This window comes from Apium graveolens, chromosome 7, assembly GCF_009905375.1.
Source record: "Apium graveolens cultivar Ventura chromosome 7, ASM990537v1, whole genome shotgun sequence".
NCBI lineage: Eukaryota > Viridiplantae > Streptophyta > Magnoliopsida > Apiales > Apiaceae > Apium > Apium graveolens.
This window is the reverse complement of record NC_133653.1, coordinates 10,386,630-10,404,314: the sequence shown is the minus strand read 5'-3', so window position 1 is coordinate 10,404,314 and position 17,685 is coordinate 10,386,630. Positions and strand designations below refer to the sequence as shown.

Here is a 17,685-nt window from a genome sequence, read left to right as displayed (position 1 = left end):
TCTTTTGTTTCCTTCTAACTCTTCTTTATAGTTGCGTGCTTATAGTGATGTTGATTGGGCTGGTGATCCCGAGGATCGTAAATCCACAATTGTTTTTTGTATTTTTCTTGGTGATTCTCGTATTTCATGGAAGAGTAAGAAACAAGATGCTGTTTCGAGATCGTCTTCAGAAGCTGAGTATCGTGCTATGGCTTCTACTACTTGTGATATTGTTTGATTACGTCGCTTACTTGCAGATTTGGGTGTTAGCCTTCCTAGTTTCGCCATATTATATTGTGATAATAAGAGTTCAATTCATATTGGGCGTAATTCGGTATTTCATGAGCGTACTAAACATATTGAGATTGATTGTCATCTTACTCGCCATCATCTGCTGCAAGACACTATCTCATTGCCTTTTGTTCCATCTTCGCTTCAGATTGCTGATATTTTAACAAAGGCTCACTCTATTTCGTAATTTCGTTTCTTGTCTGACAAACTCTCAATACTCATTGTTGCAGCATCATGAGTTTGAGGGGGGTGTTAGAATATATATTTATATTTATTATTATATTATATATATATATTAGGGTATTTTCGATATTTAGCTTATATTATTTTTCTATATAAGTTCAGACATGTATTATAAATTCTAAGTTGATTGTTATAAAGTTTTACGTTTGAATTACATTTTTAAATTATCATAGTATCAGACCTCAGTTTAGGGAGTAACTCGGTTTCGAGTTTTCCCATCCCTATTTGTTTAATTTAAATATTTGTTGTTGGCATTGATATTGGTATTAATTATATTTGTTATTTTCAATCGGTACAAAACATATCCTACGATTGAGGGAGAATGTTAAAGAGTATAAAATTTTATTCGGGTCTTTCTCTATTATATTAAGATAATTTTAGTGCAACTGATTACTAAACAACCGTGACATTTCAAATTAATACCTTTGTAAATTGACCGCTTCTTTAAACCCCTAGACATGTATACATGTATACATGTATACTAGCCTATGACCCGTGCGATGCACGGATTGTTTTTAACACTTGAATGATTTTTAATAATATAACTATATCTTAAAATTATTATATTTTGATATATAGTTTCAATAGTTGAAAAATAAATTGAAAAACATAATAAATTATAATAATAAATGTTTTGTGATAATTTGAGACTTGACTGAAAATAAATAATATAATATTATATGTTGTTCACCGGACTCGAGCCATGAACCCGTAGTTAAAATAAAATATATAAAAGTTTAAATATAATAAGCTGTTGACGGGATTCGAACCCTGAATCTATGAGAGCAGTTTAAATATTAATATAATAATATTTTATCTATCTGACTTTAGATCTGATAGTTGTTATTTGTCGTACCAAACAACTGCACCGAGTAACCGACTACCAAATAGAGGGTGTTCTACTTATAATAGTATAGCATAGATAGCATATATATGGATCCTTAAACCCCTAGACGTGTCATAGTGTTACACAAAATACACCCGCATACGACATATGTATTTTATAAATACAATGCAACAAAGAAAATGCAAAGAGTTATAAAAGCGTGTTCAACTGACTAGCTAGCTAGCACTCTATCAGATACTCACAGTCTTTCTCCTCCTCCAATACCATTTAGTACAAAAACGCATCTTTCGTCTATCAAATATCTTGAAAGCCCTTCCTAATTTTTAACTTAAAATTAAGTTGCAGAGGGATGGAAAGATATTTTCTGGATAAAAGCCTAGAGCTCAAACTGGCTCCTCCCGGAGAAAACAAACCTCTTATTTCTCTTCATTACATTTCTCCTAAATCATACAGCAACGTTAAAAACAACACTTTACCTGCTTCCGGAACTAAAAGGGAGTTTCTCGACACGATAATCGAGGAAAAAGGCCAAGACAGAAACTGGTTAACGAACAATGGTGAAGAATATCAAGCAGGATTGCAGAAAAGGGAATATGCAACTCCTAATTCATCTGTTAATGTTGGCCTTCCCAACAGCTCTAAGAGGTGTGCTTATATATATTCATATTCCTTTGTTCTCTTCTTCTAATTGTTTGTCATACGATTATTTTTCATCAGTGTATCTAGTTTACTTGATTAAGAGTAGATCTTTTTTCCAAGAATTGAAGGATATTGCAGACTTGCAGTATCATGCATGCCCTTTTATCATGTTAGCATTTTATGACTTTGATCGGAGTCATACTTTCTAGTAAAGAGAATATTTAGGTATCTAAATTACTATATTAAAAAAAGTATCTTTTGTGCTGTTTCTAAAGGGTCACTTTGTAACCTATCTAGCTTTAACATTCGTCCTTCAAGGATTCGTGCTAAAAAACATTCACATCATATTAAAAGAATTCTTTAATCATTACTTTCCGTTGTAATTGCAAGTTATGTTACTCGTACTCTTCATTGTTTTATACATATTAAACACTCGACGTTCCAATATGAACACTCGGACTTAAACACCTATTTCAAGAAAAAATATGCATATTTTTTAAAATATTGTCAGTGTCGGATACTTGGAAATGTATCTATATCGGATATAGATCGCCAGTTTTGCTATCCTGGTGACATTAAGATACTCACACACATCTTAATACAGGTATAGCCACTTTGGGTTAATAAAAAGGTTCATGTAGACATATGCTTATTACGTTTATCACTTTGGATAAGTGATTATTAGGACTCAAAAATTAATTAGTCATTAGAGCAAGTCCAACCGTTACCTTAAATGGGCTCTTAAGTTCAAATATAAACAATTTGGCTTAAATTTGTACTCCAACGGTATATTAGTAGTTACTTAAATCACTAATATATTATCTTTATACCTTATCTTTAAGGGATACTTAATCATCCCTTATATCATTTTTATTAATAAAATATTAATTTCTCACTCTTTCTTCCACTTTAGTCTTTCTTTTTCTTCCATTTTTTATTCATATCTTTTTCAAATTTATTATTATAATAATAATAAGGAATGGATTTAGAGATCATTGTTGGAGTTGAAATATAAAAACATGTTCTAACTTACTAAAAGTTATTATTTTATAATATTTATAAGGAAGTTACTAGCAAATTGTTGGACTTGCTCTTTACATCTCTATAATTATATTATTTCATTGATTGTTTTACGCGCCTTTCTTTCATGATCACTCAATAACTCGAACTAATCAAAATTATTAAAATATATTAATTTATCTCTATAATTGTTTTTAAAATATATTACCATTCGACCATTGTAATTACTTTTTTGTATAACATAAGACATATTCTATCTTATTCATTCTCATCGAGCATAATTGTATTGTACATATAAATTGCTCGTACATGATTTATTTACATATAAATCATATGCAGGATTGACGTACGTCCAATTGTGGGGTGGCCTCCAGTCCGGTCATCAAGAAGAAATCTTTCGAGCAGCAATGTTTGTAGCAAGTTAGAGACAGAGTCATCTAAGAACGATGGAAAGAAAGGCGAAAAATCTGAAATAATCGAGGATAGTTTATTTGTGAAAATAAAAATGGATGGAGTTCCTATTGGAAGAAAAGTTGATCTCAAATCCTTTACTGATTATCATAACCTTTCCTCTGCTGTGGATCAACTCTTTAGAGGACTTTTAGCAGGTACATTTTGTGTACTCGCACTTATGTTGTATGTTTGTGTTTGTGCGTAATATTCACAAGTTGATGTACAGTTTTGTTTATTCTTTTTTAAATATATAGCTCAAGGAGAAATCTGGAGTTCTGAAAAGGAAAAGATGGAGAAGACGAAAACGATAACAGGATTATTAGATGGAAGGGGTGACTATACCCTTGTGTACGAGGATAGCGAAGGAGACAGGATGCTTGTTGGTGATGTTCCTTGGGAGTAAGCACCTTATCTGGGTTTTCACATACACACATAAGTTCATACACTCGTGCCTGTAAGTTTGCATAGGACGACCCCGAGTAGGTTTGGTTTGGTTTGGTTTGGTTTATGCGTATGCACGACAATACGGCATAATGACACTGTGACAATAACATTTTATTTGACATTTTACGATGATTTCTGCAGTATGTTTATATCTTCGGCAAAGAGGCTGCGAGTGTTGAAAGAGATCTCATCTTCCTACCTTAAAAAGTAAGTTAGTAGTATTCGGACAGCTCCTTTCTTCTTCAATTTCCTTTACGCTATTCTTTCACTGCATCTGTATTAGTTTCTATATACATTTCTACAATCGACCACTTTCGAGTACACGAGGAATTTTCGACGGCCTGTGTTGTTCTACAAAACATCGTAGCCTTCTTGCACCCTTCTTCATTAATCATAAATATGACTTTTTTTTTGCAGATTCTAAGAACAAGGCCGTGGGGCTTTCGTTGATTCAAGAATGAAGAGGGACATGTGGATATAATAAGCTGTAAGATCACTCCCAGCTTGATGCCTGGCTATCTACTCCAGTTTAATAAGTATAACAATTATAGTAATTGATTGTTTTCCAATTTTTCCATCAATGATAAAGCAACTCGAGGAAAATGAATAGGTAAAATGTATTGTTTGTGAAAAATACTATGTTAAAGTATGACTACTGATTTTTGAGAGATTATGTATACAGTGTGATAATATTATTCTAGAAATGTGTATTGTTCATTCTCAGTTGGATTCAGATGGATACAGAGTATGTATATGAACTCTGAAGGTCTCTTAACTGTACAATCTGAACTCGGACCCTATCCCTAAACCTGTTTTTGTAAAGCCCGCATTCCAATAAATATTCGAGAAAAAATATAAATAGATTTAATTACTGCACGAAATGTAACTTCAGAGTTGAGATGAATGTTGATCATGCAACAAATACTTGCATACATTTCTGTATGTCTTAACATTTATACTATATAACCATCCGTAGGTCCAGCTAGCACTTGTTGCTTGGGCATTTGAATTCGAAATTGCATCAACTATTTCGGGCGAGAATATTTTTGATCTTACAAGCATGGGCATATTTTTGATCTTACAAGCATGGGTAATGGACTTAAAAAGTCATCCTCCTATCCACCTTAATATAGGATAAAAATATAAAATAAATCTAATTAACAGTCAACACTAGTAAACAAAAGGGCTGGAAGCACATTACACTCTTTACAAACAAGACTGTTTGTTGCATCACGGAGAGTAGCTATTACTGTTGATCTGATATTATGGCAGGATCACATGAATAATTTTACTTCAGCTCATGTCATCAGCAACTTGGGAGCTCCGAATTCCCCAAAAGGAGCGTGGCTTCAAGGCTTTACTTGTAGCAGTAAATAGCCAACCCATTTGGGTTTCACAAGTGGCACAATAAGTAATTGTCCATGCATACCTATAACATAAATCGTATCAGCAAAGAACTCCACAGAATCATATGGGAAGAAGCTTAAAATGATATGACATTCTATATATTTAAGATTCTTTGTTTGAAGGACTGACAGGATTACACGTGATTTAGCACCATGTGAGCAAAGCCGTTCACAATTTCACAATGAATCAACTAACTCTTGAAGAAGTTACAAAAACAAGTCATATAAGCCTAATGATTATTGCTGTGATCTAATACTAGTCCAGATTATGATGATTTCATTAAAAAACTAAGCTAGTCCGAATGAATATGATAGATAAAATAATTTGTTACAAACTTCTCAAATTACTAATATTGCATAATAAAGAGGGGCATCATGAACACACAGACAACACTTGCAATATTTACTTCTAGCATTTTACTTGATCTGAACCAGTATATTTCTACTTCCAAAACAACACTGAATTTGCAATATTTACTTATAGCAATTTACATGATCTGAACCACTATATTTCTACTTTCAAATGATTTTTCACAAAATTTATTTGTTTTAAAGATTATCTTTATAAACTCGTGCTGAAACAGTTCTCAGAAACATCAAAACAGATAGGTGGAGGTATAATTTGTTAAAATATACATACACTATACTGGGAAGAGGGGGCCGGGTGGCAGGCTTTAGCTTATAGGCTATAGCAAACCTGACTTGCAAAGTATACCAATTTTCCAGAAACTCCTATTTGAAAAAATGCTTCATTTTTACAATTTTTAGATACGTGAACAGAAAGGAAATAGAGTAGAATGTTGTTAAATTACCATCTCTCCTGAAAGTCTAAAACCCTTAGGTGTTTGGAGGACTAATTTAATTATTATGCATATCTTTCATAACTTAGCGTACCTGTACCCCCTTTGGAGGTTCGAACTCAGGACCTCAGCACTATGTGAAGTTACCACCTGCTATCCTAAAACCTTAGGGTACTTACATGTTAATACAAAGTCCCTAGTATGTCCCATAGCATGAGGTCGCAGCCTAAAACAGCCCCATAAACAATGGTATCAAGAAAGAAAAAGACATGAAGAATTGAAGGTGCTTCAGCACAGCTTAAAAATAGAATAAAGTACAACAACTTGTTCATAACTTAAATAGTAGCAGAAAAGGTATGTACTAAAGCAGATTATCCATTTCCGAGTTAGCGTTAGCTGAAAAACACTTCAAGCATTCACCCTAGTAGGGACAGAGTAGGGTAATATGAAAAATAGGTTTAGCAATCATAAGTTAATATTGATAGTTTGTTGGAAGTGGCAGTTCCATTGAACTCTGCAACAAGTTACATAAGATGGTAAAGGTAAGAGTCATACCCAGGAAACCAGCTGTATTTTTTTACTGGATGTCCAACAAGAACCAAGTCCTTTGCTTCCAAGAGAGTCATTACTTCGTGGACAAACCCATGGGGATTCACATAAGCACCAAGAGGACCATCAGTAGACATTACCAGCATATCTCTTCGCTTTGCAATCACCGTCTGCTTGCAGTAAGTAAAAAATTATAAGTAATATATTTATAAGAACAAATTACGAGCTACATAAGAGAGTATTATGGTAATGCCAAAACACTGCTAACCTGACAATTTTTGCATCGAACACGATCAAAGCTCTCAAGTAACTCAATTTCTCGGCGCAACCTATAGGACACCCCATCTATCTCCAGAAGCTCTTGCCTTGTAGATTCAGACACTGGCAATTTGCTGGCAATGTGAAATGACAGAAGGCCAGGTTTCCTCACAAGTCCATCCATGTTTGGTGCCTTAACAATCTTGTTCCACAAATCTGAAAAAAATTAGGGGAGAACTATCAACTTCTACAAGTCAAATCAAACATCAATTATTAGCGCATTAATGGGTTCAACTATCCTTAACTATCATTTTCTTTGTCAATGTTACGATATTAGAAGAGTGCTCATATATTATATATGTCATATTCTCCATGTCTACAGTGTGCTAGTGGATCCCGATCCCGGCCAACCTATACTTGAAGAAATTTATGAAAGCCCTTAAACGCAATGATAATTTAAATTTAAGAAAATAACACAAAAAGACTCATCGCTTACTGACCAGTCCATATATTCACAAACAAATATGTCTGCATTATTCAGTTAGCAGCTTTTTTTAATTTAACAAATGTTAAAAGGAAGAAGAAAGCGGTCAGCATGTCATGTATGCTTAAGAGACCATACATGGTATGTACTATTAAGAGATCAAGTCAGTCATATCTGTCGCTTTTAATACAGTTTAACAAAAATAGTATAACATAGTATTAAAAAAGCAATAGTTAGCATAACCATCTGTAAGTGAAACGATAAGGTAAATAAAAAAAGATTATCACTTGTCCCGAATAAATTATAAACTGTTGGTTTTTAACTTTAGTTTGATGTTGAACTGGCAGGATGGAAATAGCCCTCCAAACACTCTATAACTTCCAAAATTCATCAGTGTAAACACAAGTATGACAAGTGAAATTACCTGCCACCTGTTGAGCAAGGTGATACGAGTCATACATACGGTAAACCCAACTGGGCCAGAATGCACTTGGAACTTCCCTCAGCCTGCTTACTGAATGCTTTCTGCACCCTACATTTCGATGAATTTTTCGATCTGACGCGACCTCTGTCCCAGTCTCCAAACTAGCATTTCTACCCTTATTGCTATCATCCAAATGAATTGAGCCAGTAGAGTTGGCTAGATGAGATCCCACTGACCGGAGATCCGACTCAGACCCCAAGTTCTCATCCTCCCCACTTGTAGACGCATCATTGGTATCAGAACTACAATAAGACGAAGCAAGAGCCGATTCACTCAATCTCCTTTCACTTGAGGGAAGTTCACTTGAGAAACTATCCTCTGACATTGTATCTGAATCACCACCTTCATTTCCATGTCTACGCCGTCTAGCTCCAAACCCGCGACTAGTGTGCAAGTTCCTCACTGTTGACAAACGCCCAACTGCATCCCTTGGTGTCCTTACTGGGGAATCTTCTTCGATTATTTGGATCTCTCCACATGGCTAAAAATTGTAAACAGCACAAGTTTGACGAGAAGAAGACATTTAACAGAATTTCCTTCTAGTAATCCAAAGAAATCAAAATCAAACCAGAAAAACATAGAGAAAATATATCTTACAGCTCCTTCAACATCAACCCATCGGCGTCTTAAACGAAACCGTTGTTGACCACGAGTTACAACATTCAATGAACCATCATCTAACCGCCTGAGTTGCCTTATCTGACAAATTGGCAATACAATTAAGTTATTCAATATTTGTTGAAGGAACTAAATAAAATGAGGTTACAATGAGGTTAACATGAATTGGAACCACAATCCCATCCGATGTGTTGGTGTTCGAATTAGCAATTGGGTTGTATGAAATGGGAAACTCATTCCTTCTAGGGGGGTAAATTAATACCCCTTGGTAATTCATATCATTCTCATATCTATTTACATTAGATACTCTAGAGAAAAAAGAATATGTAGTCCTACCTCTGCTGTTGTTCCCGTGGTTGCAAACCTTAATATCCCATCATCAGTATCTCGATAAACTCGAACCTGAACACATCCACATTTCAAATAAGCACTGAAAGCGTAAATTCAAGTCACCAAAAGTAAGTAGAAGTGAATATACTTTACATACCACGCCCAGGGTATAGGGAGCATCAGCTTGTTTTAGAGCTCTTTGCAGAGCAGCTACAAAATTTGGTTGGATAACTCGTAAAGGAAGGGTGGCTTCCGGGAACAGAACTACACCTGTGTTAGTTGAGATGAAAACTTAATATAAATAAGTAAAAAACACTGGCCCAATTTAAACACATGAAACATTAATTCTTTACAAGCAACAAGCAGAAAAAGAATCTTCATAAAGTTATATAACAATTAACCATGCTTAATCACTAAGATATTACGTTCGGAAAAATTAGTTGTAGAATGTACAATTTATTTGTTCAAGGCTTCAAGCACTCGGTAAAGCCAGGTACACTGTATTTCATTTAGGTTGTGTTCACTTCGTGAGAATTGGATGAAGAAGGAATGAAATGCAAAATTATAGCAAAAGAAGAATAAAAAATTAAAGAGAGTAGTGAATTATGGTAAGGAAAATGATGAAGGAGAATTGAACTTTCCTTCCAAAACATGTTGGTTAGAATTCTAGTTTAAATTGTTTGGAAAGGAATGAAGGAATAAAATTTATAAACATCTCGCTCAAACTCCCCCAAGTAAGAGTACAAATCTTATTCCATTCTCAGTTCTTACCCATTCCATTTGATCCAAGGTAACACAGCATTGTAGTTACTAAACATGGATCATCACATTTAAGCAAAATATAACAATAAATAATAAAGTCGACTCAAAATCAGGGACCTGACAAGGATAACGTAAAGGCAGCTGATATTACATCTTCAAGCCTATATACTTTTAGCTGAAAACGCATTAAACTAAACTAACCTTACCAAAAAGTGATACATAGGCTCTACATACCTTCTAGATAAAAGAGTGGGAGGTTAAGTAGGGCACCACCATCTAAGAAAGCCATCCTACTACGAGTATCTTCAACCTCTGCCCAATATACATCAAAAAGAACAAGATTACTAAAAACTGAAATCTCATAACATATACTAGAAAAATGAGTCAGCAAGGTAGCATACCACCGAGGTAGGTATGTAGAGAAGCCAGACAAGGGTCGAATGCAAATTCAGCGGAAACAGAGGCCCCTCTATAACGGTCACTGGAAAGCAAAAGGCAACACAACTGTGTAACTATATTTTCTAAAAGTGATTAATTCACTGTATTTTCATAGAAGGAGAGTAACACAAACAGTGCACAATACAAGACAACCATAAGTTTCTTGCAAGGCGCAACTCGAAAATACTCTATGTTGGGCTGTCTTGAATCGTTGTTGACAACAAAGCACGATGTTATTCAATCTTCTAAAATTTGAAGACATCAAACTATTGTATTCTTAATGAACGTTATGGGCCTTAAAATTGAACTAGATAATTGTGCACCAAATACTAAGTGTTCTACAGCATTTACCACAAAACTACTGGCATTTTCTGGCCTTATAAGAAGAATACACACTTACATAACTATCAGTCAATTGTACGGATATATTTTAAACCGATGCAATTTAAACCGATGCAACACAATCACACAATAAATCATTTTTCGCCCTGACTACGCACTACAATATTGCCAATACGAAAAACAGTTTACAATCCAATAAACAACTAATATGAAACATAAAACTAAGAAATGATAAAAACATTTCAATAAATGAGTATAAAAAGGCATAATTACTTGGCCTCATCGTCGTCCGAAGATTCATTTCCATCGACTTCTTCGACCAGCAATTCCTCGTACTCGAGCCCCCTAATTTCCTCCATTTGGTGCCTTTCTCTCTCCAGAGCTAAATCGTTATCCATACTCCTCTCCCTCTCTCTCTCTCTCTCTCTCTCTCTCTCTCTCTCTCCCTCCCTCCCCCCCCCCCTCTTCAATCACCTAATAGCAACGTTCACAAATTAGCATCTTCAAATTACACACAAAACATGTAGGTATAGCACAGATTGATGGTAATTATTTATATAAACGATGAAATTAGGTCAAATTTGTGGAATTATAATTAAAAAGCGTAACAGAGGTGTTGCTGACCTGAATCTTTGTCGGAATTGACTTTGTTACCGGCGAATTTGATGTTCCGGCGACTAATTTGAGCTCCGATTGAGGGTTTTGCTGTGAAATTTTTGGAACGAAGTGTAAAATGATTTTAACTTTTGTGAACATTTGGGGATAGACACAACAAAAAGACGGACGAGTAAATTTGATTAATTCGGCCATATTTAATTGTCATTTTTTAACTTATATATAAAATAAAATAAATCGGCATTTTAAGATATTTGATTTTGGTAAATATTTTTTAAGAAAAAAAAATTGGATTTTGACATTGAGATATCAGAACCAATGATCAGTATCTGATTCAGTGCTTAGTTTAAGATTTGAGACTCGGAATAATTAATTTTATCTCATTTATTAAGCAAAAATTATCTAATTATGGCATTGCATTCAATTCGTTTAATTTGTATTATTCAACCGACTTGTCATTTTTAAATTTGAAAATGCGAAGTAATTTTATATAGCTTCAAGAACTAAGGGCATGTTTTCAGAAAATTTTTCTAAGAAAATTGGAAAAACTAAAAACACGTTCAAATACAAAATTTTCAAAACAAAAAACTGGAAATATAGAAAACACGATTTCCCGTATTTTTCAAATTATAAACAACATTTTGATATTTTCTAAGCCTAAAAAAGTGAAAAACACGTTAAACACCTAACCCGCTTGAATCTCTCGTACACAAAAATATTTTTATATTTTTATTATTTTTAACCTTATATGGCCCATTAACAATTTTGTAAGTTTATTTAAAAAGTTAACAAAAAAAGTAGGTAGTAAACAACCACTATACTACTAATACTAATATGGAACTTATAAATTTTCAACACTATAATACATATTTTTAAATTAAAAAGTATAATACATATTTGTAATAAAAAAATTCAAAATAGTTTAATTTAACAATTATTTTGTTAGTTTGATTAATATTAATATTTACATTATAATACCCCATATTTTATTTGGTACATTGTTGATGCAATAATTTAGTAAATATTTTATTAATTGATTTTAGAATTCAAAATTATGGATAATGTTTTATATAGATAATTGGCTGTTAAAAATTTGAATTTTGTAACCTATCTTTTAGTTGTTTTAAATTTGAATACGAGTCAAAATGGGTGATAAGAGTTTCATAGTTTGTTGAGCTACTTACAGAGTCACTTTGTTAGTGCTTTCACACAAAAACTCATCTTAGAGCGACACCTAACAAAATTGAAAAATAGTTGTAGAAGAGTTGGTGCATAAGAAATGAAGCAGAAATGAAGCTTTGGATCTACATGTGCAAGAAGGTCAAAGAAGAGCTAACTAGAGTGCACTGTGAAGGTCGGCCAAAACTTTCAGAGAAGTGTACATCTTGAGGAGGTTTATTTAAAATTTAATTATGTAATTTAAGATGATTATTATTTATATTGTATACTAATATTAGTCATTTTATTTTCAGGTTTATAACTACTTGTACACATTTTTACATACCTATATCAGGCTCTAAATTCAGGTAAGTGTTATCAAATTATTATATTATTTGTTTATGTGTTTATATATTGTGTTAGGTTATTGTTTAATGCATGTTGATTTAATTGATTAATTAATTGTTATTTGTATTGGCCAGAAGGTGTTTAATTAGTAGTGGTGTAATTAGTCATGTTCCCTGTTATTTTTGTTTTTAATTGGAGAAATTGAACTCGAGTCTTGAACTCGAGTCTTTACATTCACAAGCACATCATCTTACCACTGCACCACACTGTTACTTAAGTTTTTCATCATAAACATAATATGTGAGTGTCGTAAATAGCAACAATTTATTTAACTTTAAACATGATTATTAATATATATTTAGAGTTAGTTTTGAATAATTGAATTTGAGATATAAAGTTAAGCGGAGTACATAAACGAATCATTCCCTCATTTATTAAACAATTTTTAATTTGAAAAGTACGTCTCATATATTTTTAATATATATTTTTTAATAAAAAATAATATCTACATATAATTAATTTATTTATATGTTAAAAATAGATACACTTTTATAAATAATATATACGTCTACTACATATTTAGATAATTTATAATTAGCGTATTCGATTTATTTCAAATTCAAAATTAGAACTTGACCCATTTTTCAAAAAATACTCGAAATTTAACTAAATGATCTGCCCGTAAATACCACGTCACTACGTAGGTTTAATTTAAATTACGAGTTTGACTATAAAATCTTACCAACAAAGAAAGGTTTTGTGATATCTTATGTCGGTAAAAATGAATATCTTTGAGGTCTTTATAGAATCAAGTCAATTGATAATTTGTATCAAAATTACTAGCTTCAAAATCAGAATTTTACCCATTTTGAAAAAATAATCGAAATTTGACTACATGACCCAGCCAAAAATACATCATCACTATCAAGGTTTAATATATTTAAATTACGAACTCGACGAGAATATATTACCAATAAGGATAAACTTTATAATATCTTATATTAATAAAAATTAATATTTTTGAGTTCTTTATACAATCAAGTCAATTAATATTAAGTATCAAAATTACTAACTGACTGGTTTTACATTATTACATCTGGAACTTGACCCAATATTTAAATATATTCAAAATTTGACATGAGATGTCACAAGTTCCGTTAGAACTACGAAAATATATTAAATCGATCTATTTATTAATGTTTTACTTTAAAAAAATTAGGTTTAAAATATTATTCAATGATGGTGAATGTGCTCCTAAATTCTATTTTTTCATTCGCTTTAGAAAAAAAAAACTACAACTACAAAGTAAAATTAATAATTGTCATTAACATGTTATTTGAAAAATGGAAAGACATTTGATGCTTCTTCATAAAAAAAATAGTTTATTTATTGCATTATTAATTAAAGATATATTTAATTTCAAATATTTGTGAGACAAATCCTAAATTTTATATTATTCAGTTTGATATGGTTATTATAAGTAATCATATACATAAAATCTCTATTTTTTGTAGAGTTCGGGAGTCCAAAATCCTAACTTTATATTACAATCCAATCTAATGGTTCAGGTTTTATGTTTCCAATAATTTAAAAACTAAAATAATAAACTACAAGATATAAACTTGTGTTATGTTGTTATATTTCGGCAAGTTGAATATTTATGTGTTCTATAACGTGAATACGTATGTTCTTCAAACTGATCATGTTATATAAAATCATATGTTCTGCAATGTTTAACTTGTCAAATGTATGAGATTTGCAAGATATTTATTAAAATAGTGATATTTGTAGATATATATATATATATGTGTGTGTGTGTGTGTGTGTATAAGAAACTTGAAAAATTATAAAATTCAATATTTTGAAAAAAAATATTGTTAGGTCACACTTTCACTGTAGAGGGGGTGAATACAGTGTTTATCACAATCAAATCAAACTTCAATAACTTATGTAACAGAAAACAAACTTTATTTAAACAATAAACTCTGTTACAATCTGGAACTGTTATCTCTCAGTGATGAACAAAATATCACGAGAGCTGCTAGAGTTATACTAAATAATATTCTCGATAATGATAACACATATAGTGTAAACTCTATTTCTGTGTTTATATACTACACAGTTACAAGATATTCGCTAATTGATATGGAATATAATTCTGCTTCCTAAAATATATCAATCAGATATCTTCTATTCCAAGTATTCCATTCTTCACGGAATTCCTTCTTCATGCATATCTCTTCTTATGTTTATCTTGATCTTCTTAACTTTAATCAGCTACTGTCCTTATCTGATCGTCCTTCAGCACTTAAGTTCTGATATCTATCTCCTGATAACATAAGTACTGATATCCCTTAAGTTCTGACTTCCAGTATAAGTACTGATCAGTTAAGTACTGATTTGTTCTGTTCAAATAAGATCTGAAATCTAAACATAAAACATATTAGCCATGACATTATCAAATATATCTAACAATCTCCCCCAACTTGTAAATTAACAAAATATACAAGTTTAACAGATATTTGATGATGTCAAAAACATTAAGTACAAATGCATGAGAAATAGACAAGATAACTACAACTTACAGTCCTTAAAGTTTTTACCAATTCAACTTCTGATAACAACTTCAATCTGTATAAATATCAGAATTTAAGCAGTTGTAGATCTTCGACTTGGCTTCATCATTTTCTGATCTCTCTGATGTCAGGAGTTGTTCTGAGATAATTCTTCAACAAACATTTCTCAGCATATCTGAGTTCATCAATCATTCTCCGTTTGACATCTTTAAGCTCTGCAGTATCTTCACCAGTTTGAAATATTGCAGCTCTGAGATCATTAATCTTTGCTTTTCTCAACTCCCGATCTAGTCTTATGACATAAGCTTTATTAGACTCTAGATTGAATTCAAGCCCCTTAATACCAAGATATGTTCTGATCTGTGCAGTATTAGGCTTCATATCAACAATATCACCATTGTGATTTCTGTACTTTGGAACATATCTGCTGTCAGACTTAACAGAATAAAGTCTTTTCTGTCTCTGAATCTGTTCCTTTAAGTAGTTTGCAGCAGTCTCTGTTATTCTGTCATCCACTTGAAGTAAGAACAATACATGCTCCAATTCTTCAAAATACTTCAACGGAATGGCATTTTGTCTTATATGATAAACCCTACCATCTGTCATGAAATACAACATGATGTATTCTTTCAAGTAGGTATGGTAAACCATCTGTACAGATTCTAGTTGATTCAATCTTTCAGGAGTTGCTCCAATACCTGGTTCACACAAGGAAGTTGGATCATCAGTAGTGTTGTGTACTCTTCTTTCATCAGCACTTCCCAATCCAGTTTTATCTCTAGCTTCCTTTCCAGTAACTACTCTTGCTTCAAAAACACTTGAAGTAGTCTTCAAAGATTGAGTCTGTTTTGCTTTAGTGAATCCTGGTAGGAGTGTTTTAGATTTATTTTCTGATATCAAGTTAACTTGAGCACTGTCAGAGGTTACTTGCTTCTTCTGAATATCAGAACTTACAATTTCTTGACTCTGAACAACTTGAGCCATGTCAGAGGTTGTTTTAAGAACTTTTCTTGAAGTCAGAGCAAGATTATCTTTTCCATCAGTAATTTCTTCTTCCTCAGGAGGTACATAAGGCTTGATAGGTTCACCAACCTTTTCTTTACCCTTGGATCTTGGATCTATCTGTGGTTGTGATCTAGCCAAAGTTTCTTCAGTATGTATCCTTTCTTTGATCACAATGCCTTTAGGTTTTGGAAGTAACTTTTTACCAGAAGCTTCAGATTTAGATGTGACTTTCTCTGATTTAAGTCTGGCTTCTTCTTCCTTTAAACTTTCCAAGTCCATCCCTGGATTTTCTTGAAGAAATAACTGTCTTGACATTTCCTCATCAAGATCTAGAAGTTCATCAGAACTTATCCTTTTACCAGCAGCAGAGCTTATTCTTTTCCCAGTATCAGAACTTGTTCTGTGACTAGCTTGTCTTGATGTAAACCTTCTACCTTGACTATGACCACTACCCATTCCAGAGTTTCCTTGGTCATCTTTTCCATCATCCTTTCCTTGCAGTGACTTGTTGGTTTTGCATTTGGACTTAATTACCTTCTCCCCCTTTTTGGCATCAGCAGGTAATAAAAGAGAGATAAGTAGTTCCACTGAGGTCTGGATTTCAGTAAGTTACGATTGCTGAGAAGCTTGATTTGTCAGAATTTGATCAATCTGAGCTTGTTGCTTCTCTTGAGTTTTCTCAATATAAGCAACCCTGTCAATGGTAGGTTGGAAGAACTTTTTCTTATCAAGTTTCCAAACTTGTTCCTGTTTAATAAAGTTCTCCTGAATCTTGTGTAGCTCTGCATGAGTATTGGAATGAAGACCTTGTAGATGTTTAGTACTCAATGCAGTGACTCTAAGCTGGGTTTTAAAATCATCAGAATTTAACATTTCATCAGCTTTAGTCAAATGCTCAGCAAGATGTAAAGCATTTGGAACACATGAAACTGAGTTCCATTCCTTAGTCCACTCCTGACCTGCAGGAGTTTCACTCCAAGGTACTGGTGCATCCCTGATAACAAACTCCTTTAGCAGTTCAGACTTAGGAAGAGTCAATGGAGGAGTATGTCCTGAAGGACCTGCTGCATCAGCATCTACAGTTGTAGCAGCTTCACCAGTATCTCCAACATTTGCAGCATCAGAACTTAAAGAATCAGTATCTTCTGATAAGACAACTGTGTGAGTAGCAATGGAGGCTTCAACATCCTCTAATTGCTGATCGGATAGTAAGTTCTGATCAACAGCCATATCCTGATGCTCACCTAAAAATTGATCATCATCTTGATGCAGAGAAGGTGATAGTGATAACTCAGGAGTTTGAACAGCATCAGTAACAGGTGTTGTGGAAGGATTATTTGTTGTTGGAGCTTCTAACAAAAGTATTTCAGGCACAACCAAGTTCTGAATATCAATTTCAGCACTTGTGCCTGGATCAACAAGAGATATAGAAGGTGAATTAGCCTTGTCAGATACAGGTTCCGGAGATTGAGTTGACGGAGAAGAAGTGACTGGAGCAAATTCCTTGTCTTGTGAGATCAGAGATTCCTGATCCCCTTCCTTAGCTGCTTCCTCCTCATCATCTGAAACTGGCCTCTGTGCCCTCTGTTTCTTGTA

The 17,685-nt window shown here is 33.1% G+C and overlaps 2 protein-coding genes across 3 annotated transcripts; one reads left to right on the top strand and one right to left on the bottom strand.

The window, feature by feature from the left end:
- Nucleotides 1-1,497: 1,497 nt before the first annotated feature.
- Nucleotides 1,498-4,589, top strand: LOC141671155 (auxin-responsive protein IAA26-like). Of its 2 annotated transcripts, none has more exons than XR_012554974.1 (5): nt 1,498-2,005; nt 3,359-3,627; nt 3,727-3,926; nt 4,058-4,123; nt 4,334-4,589. XR_012554974.1 is itself a non-coding variant. In XM_074477287.1 (5 exons), the coding sequence occupies exons 1-5, from the start codon at nt 1,710-1,712 to the stop codon at nt 4,338-4,340; spliced, it is 783 nt and encodes a 260-aa protein (XP_074333388.1). In that variant the 5' UTR covers nt 1,502-1,709; the 3' UTR covers nt 4,341-4,589. The 2 variants fall into 2 exon arrangements, 1 of the variants encoding a protein (XP_074333388.1); XM_074477287.1 differs by having other exon boundaries at nt 1,502-2,005; nt 3,727-3,871.
- A 178-nt stretch (nt 4,590-4,767) lies between these two features.
- LOC141671154 (uncharacterized) lies at nt 4,768-11,162 on the bottom strand. Its single transcript, XM_074477286.1, has 11 exons — nt 11,012-11,162; nt 10,661-10,861; nt 10,009-10,088; nt 9,842-9,919; nt 9,003-9,115; nt 8,852-8,917; nt 8,495-8,596; nt 7,838-8,378; nt 6,940-7,145; nt 6,678-6,841; nt 4,768-5,345 (listed from the first exon to the last, which is right to left on the bottom strand). The coding sequence occupies exons 2-11, from the start codon at nt 10,783-10,785 to the stop codon at nt 5,210-5,212; spliced, it is 1,611 nt and encodes a 536-aa protein (XP_074333387.1). The 5' UTR covers nt 10,786-10,861; nt 11,012-11,162; the 3' UTR covers nt 4,768-5,209.
- Between the last annotated feature and the right edge of the window lie 6,523 nt (nt 11,163-17,685).

Coding starts and splice junctions, on each gene's coding strand:
- LOC141671155 (XM_074477287.1), top strand. CDS start 1,710: ATGGAAAGATATTTTCTGGATAAAAGCCTAGAGCTCAAACTGGCTCCT. Junction 2,006..3,358: donor CTTCCCAACAGCTCTAAGAG/GTGTGCTTATAT, acceptor AATCATATGCAG/GATTGACGTACGTCCAATTG. Junction 3,872..4,057: donor GTTGGTGATGTTCCTTGGGA/GTAAGCACCTTA, acceptor TGATTTCTGCAG/TATGTTTATATCTTCGGCAA.
- LOC141671154 (XM_074477286.1), bottom strand. CDS start 10,785: ATGGATAACGATTTAGCTCTGGAGAGAGAAAGGCACCAAATGGAGGAA. Junction 6,842..6,939: donor TTCGATGCAAAAATTGTCAG/GTTAGCAGTGTT, acceptor TACTGCAAGCAG/ACGGTGATTGCAAAGCGAAG. Junction 5,346..6,677: donor AAATACAGCTGGTTTCCTGG/GTATGACTCTTA, acceptor TTTATGTTATAG/GTATGCATGGACAATTACTT.